A 3,599-nucleotide genomic window follows, 5' to 3' on the forward strand; every position below is an offset into this window, starting at 1 on the left:
TGAGATTGCACACAGACACATATACTATAGTAATTTACAAATACATGCCTAAGTTAAAATAGTAGATTTCTTTCTGCAGCAAGAGAAGGGTTAGTTGGAGAGTTAGGCAGATGCAAGGACTAAAATAAACAAAGGCATAAATAAATAAAATCTAACAAACAATTAATTCAAAATGTTTATTAAATGAAAAAACAGACTGAATTTCAGCTGTTTTAATTCATATGATGGACACGTCTGAAGGAACCAATTCTGGGGCTTGTGGCTCCCCAATCAGTGTATCTTCTGTATTCTCCAGGTCTCAGGTAAAACTGACGTCCCTTGTAGTTGGGCTCTTCATAGAACATCCAGTACCCATCTTGTATATGAGCAGAGTGGATATCATGGTAACGGAATCTCTCATTGACATTATGACAATCTTCAGTGAATTCCATCATCTGACCTCTGAAGTCTTCTTTCTCATAGATCCTGACACTGAATGAACCTTGGTGCTGCCATAATAATATTCAAAATGACAATTATATTAATTTTCAAATGTAATCCATTTCAGAAATGATCTTAATTTTCACACTTTGTCTAATTTTAACGCACTAAGGGCTAGATTTACTAGGGGATGTTGCTTATAGCAACCAATAAAATTCTAGCTTTCATTTATTTAGTACTTTCTACAAAATGACAGCTAGAATCTGATTGGTTGCTATAGGCAACATCCCCACTTTTTCAATCCCACAGTTTAGTAAATCTAGCCCAAAGTTGATAAGTTTTGATTAACAATTTATGAAATGTTAGCAAGTTGTAATTTAACAGACTTTACTAAATAATAATGTCTGCTAGTTACCTGTGGGCTTAGGCGACAAGACCGAATGGAGTCATTGTAACCCATCCACTGCTGGAATTCAGGGTAGTCGCCTCTATGGAGGAAGTACTGGTGTCCTCTGTAGTTGGGGTGTTCATACAGGATCCAGTTTCCACTGTCCACACGAATGGAGTTACAGCGTCTAAAATATGAGGACATGTCTGGACATTCAGAGTTGCACTCATAGGAGCGACCCTGGAAGTTCCTGTCCTCGTAGAAAACGATCTGTGGAAACAAAATATATTCATATTTAAAAAAAATAAATAGAAATATTTTAATTACATGCATAAAACAAATTATGTAGAACACAAGTTATGAAATCAGACTGTTGTCAGTTCTGTCTAAGATAAATCATTTTTTAGAAATTGAATGGAAAAACATGTATATGACATTAGGGATATTTTACCTTTCCCATGTTGTTGGTTTAAATCTGTTCTAGTGAACTGTGTATTCAGGGTATGAGGAAAGGGAGCTTTATATACACAAGCTTTGCTTTTGTAAGCAGAAGTATACTGACTTGTCGTTCTATGTGGCTATTGTTCTTTTATGCTCAATGATGTAAAGCATTGCTTAGAATGCTAAAAACATTTAACCTAAACCTTTCACAACCACATGAATGGTCCAGATTATTGTGTTTCATGCATTTTCATTTAGGTAATTTTAAAACCAAAACACATACTCCTGACGTTGTAGCTTCTACCATTTTCCAGTACACACTGGTCACAATCCACAGAGAGCTATTTTCACATATAGGATATATGAAACTCTGGATCATTTCTATGATTCGACTAAACTATATTTTTTTGCTAAATACCTAATATACGGAAGCTGAGAAAACTACTTATTTGTATGCTATGGTACATTTACATAAATTAATAATATGTATCATTATCTGCATCAAACAGATATAGGACTTCTGCAATATAGGAGTGATGTTAATATCCTATGGATTGCCTCTGCATGTATAAGTTATATTGCTCCACCATTATTAAAATGTATTGTATTAAGGATGCATACAATTGTCATCCCTGATGTGGGGACATTGCCTCTCTTGTCTGAAATATTGTGGATTCAATTGGTGCAAGGAATGTCTCTAAAAAGGATGGGATGTTGAAGTAGCTTCAAATTGTCTTAAAGTCTTTACATATTTAAAACCAGGTCGATAGGTAACAAGCAAGTTGAAGTGAGCTAAGAACATTGCCCATGTAGCTTGTCACCAGGTTAAACGCCAAGTGGTTTTCAAATACTAAAGGTTTTGGTGATCTGTATAAATGGTTATCAGAATGTGTGATCCCTCTAGTAGATATCACCATTCGCAAAAAAACACCTTGATAAACAATAGATCTTTGGCTCCATTACTATAGTGGCATATGCTGATAGGAAGCATTTAGAAAAAAAGGCACATTTTTGGAGAAACATTTTGTCCCCTGTCTGCTGGGATAGTAGTATTAGGTGCATAAACCTTCAAGATCCAGTTGTATCAGGATGGATGCTGCAGTAAAAGTATTTTTAGTTTAATGAAAGCCTCCTGGGAGCTGAGGTCCATTGAAAAGTTGAGTTATTATGTGTTAGAACAGATTTGGGAGTCACAAAGATTGGAAAAGTTTAATAGGAACTGTCTGTTAAATTTGGCTTTAACATTGTTGGGTATGAGCCATTGATTAATAACTGGAACCATTTGAACACCTTGGGCCTTATTCATTAAGGATCTTCTTATTTCAGTCTCCTGGACAAAACCATGTTACAATGCAAGGGGTGCAAATTAGTATTTTGTTTTGCACATAAGTTAAATACTGACTGTTTTTTTCATGTAGCACTTGATAGCTTATTTGTACACTGAAATTTAAAGTTGATATTTGTGTTCTACATGAAAAAACAGTCAGTATTTAACTTATGTGCAAAACAGAAAACTAGTTTGCACCCCATGCATTGTAACATGGTTTTGTCCAGGAGACTGAAATAAGGATCCTCTTAATTTAAGATCCTTAAAGAATCAGGCCCCTTGATGGGATAATACATGCCCTAGAAGTCCATTGTTTCCTTCTCAAAGGCACTTTTCTAGTTCAATATATATGTGATGTTGCTGAAAGTTCTCCAATGTTATCTTGACATGTCTCCTGTGGGACTGTAAACCTTCAGAGTATATCAAGATTTAATCTAAACAGACAACCAAAAATTGATTCAGCAAATTGTTGAATAAATAATGGAAAAGGTTTATGAAAGTGTTTGCAGCATTGCAAAGATGAAAACCATTACATGGTATTCAAATTGTCAACACCAGGTTCTGAGCGTGGGCATCCACTCATCGCCCACTTTTACTTACTTCACCAGATTAAATGCTGCTCTGAGGTTGAGTTTAGTAAATATGCTATCTGTATGTACTATTTCTAGTGACTCTGGGATGAGAGGAACAGAGTATTAGTTGTGCATATTTATTTGATTTTGTGCTCTGTAGTCAAAACAAAGCTGAAGATCTATTTTCTTAACAAAGAATATAGGGGCTTCTGCAGGGCAAATGGAATACTAAATAAAACCTTTTTTAAGATTTCCACCCAGATATTCTCTTAGGACTTTCAATTATGATTCTGATAGGGTGAAGGTTTGTCATAAAGTTATTTGTGTGCCAGGTAACAAAATAGTTGTTTACTGAAGGCGTTGATTATATGCAATACGCTTGTGGAACAAATTGGAGTGATGTGATTGGCACTTCCACAAAACAAGCATAAATTATTCCCATGCTGTAGGC

General features: G+C 35.2%; 1 protein-coding gene across 1 annotated transcript; it reads right to left on the bottom strand.

Annotated features, from left to right (window-relative positions):
• Window positions 1-212: 212 nt before the first annotated feature.
• On the bottom strand, window positions 213-1,268 carry LOC142103971 (gamma-crystallin-3-like). The gene is made up of 3 exons (XM_075188385.1): window positions 1,260-1,268; window positions 836-1,078; window positions 213-488 (listed from the first exon to the last, which is right to left on the bottom strand). Exons 1-3 carry the CDS (start codon window positions 1,266-1,268, stop codon window positions 213-215), a joined length of 528 nt encoding a protein of 175 aa, XP_075044486.1.
• Between the last annotated feature and the right edge of the window lie 2,331 nt (window positions 1,269-3,599).

This window comes from Mixophyes fleayi, chromosome 1 (assembly GCF_038048845.1).
Source record: "Mixophyes fleayi isolate aMixFle1 chromosome 1, aMixFle1.hap1, whole genome shotgun sequence".
In the NCBI taxonomy this organism is placed as follows: Eukaryota; Metazoa; Chordata; class Amphibia; order Anura; family Limnodynastidae; genus Mixophyes; species Mixophyes fleayi.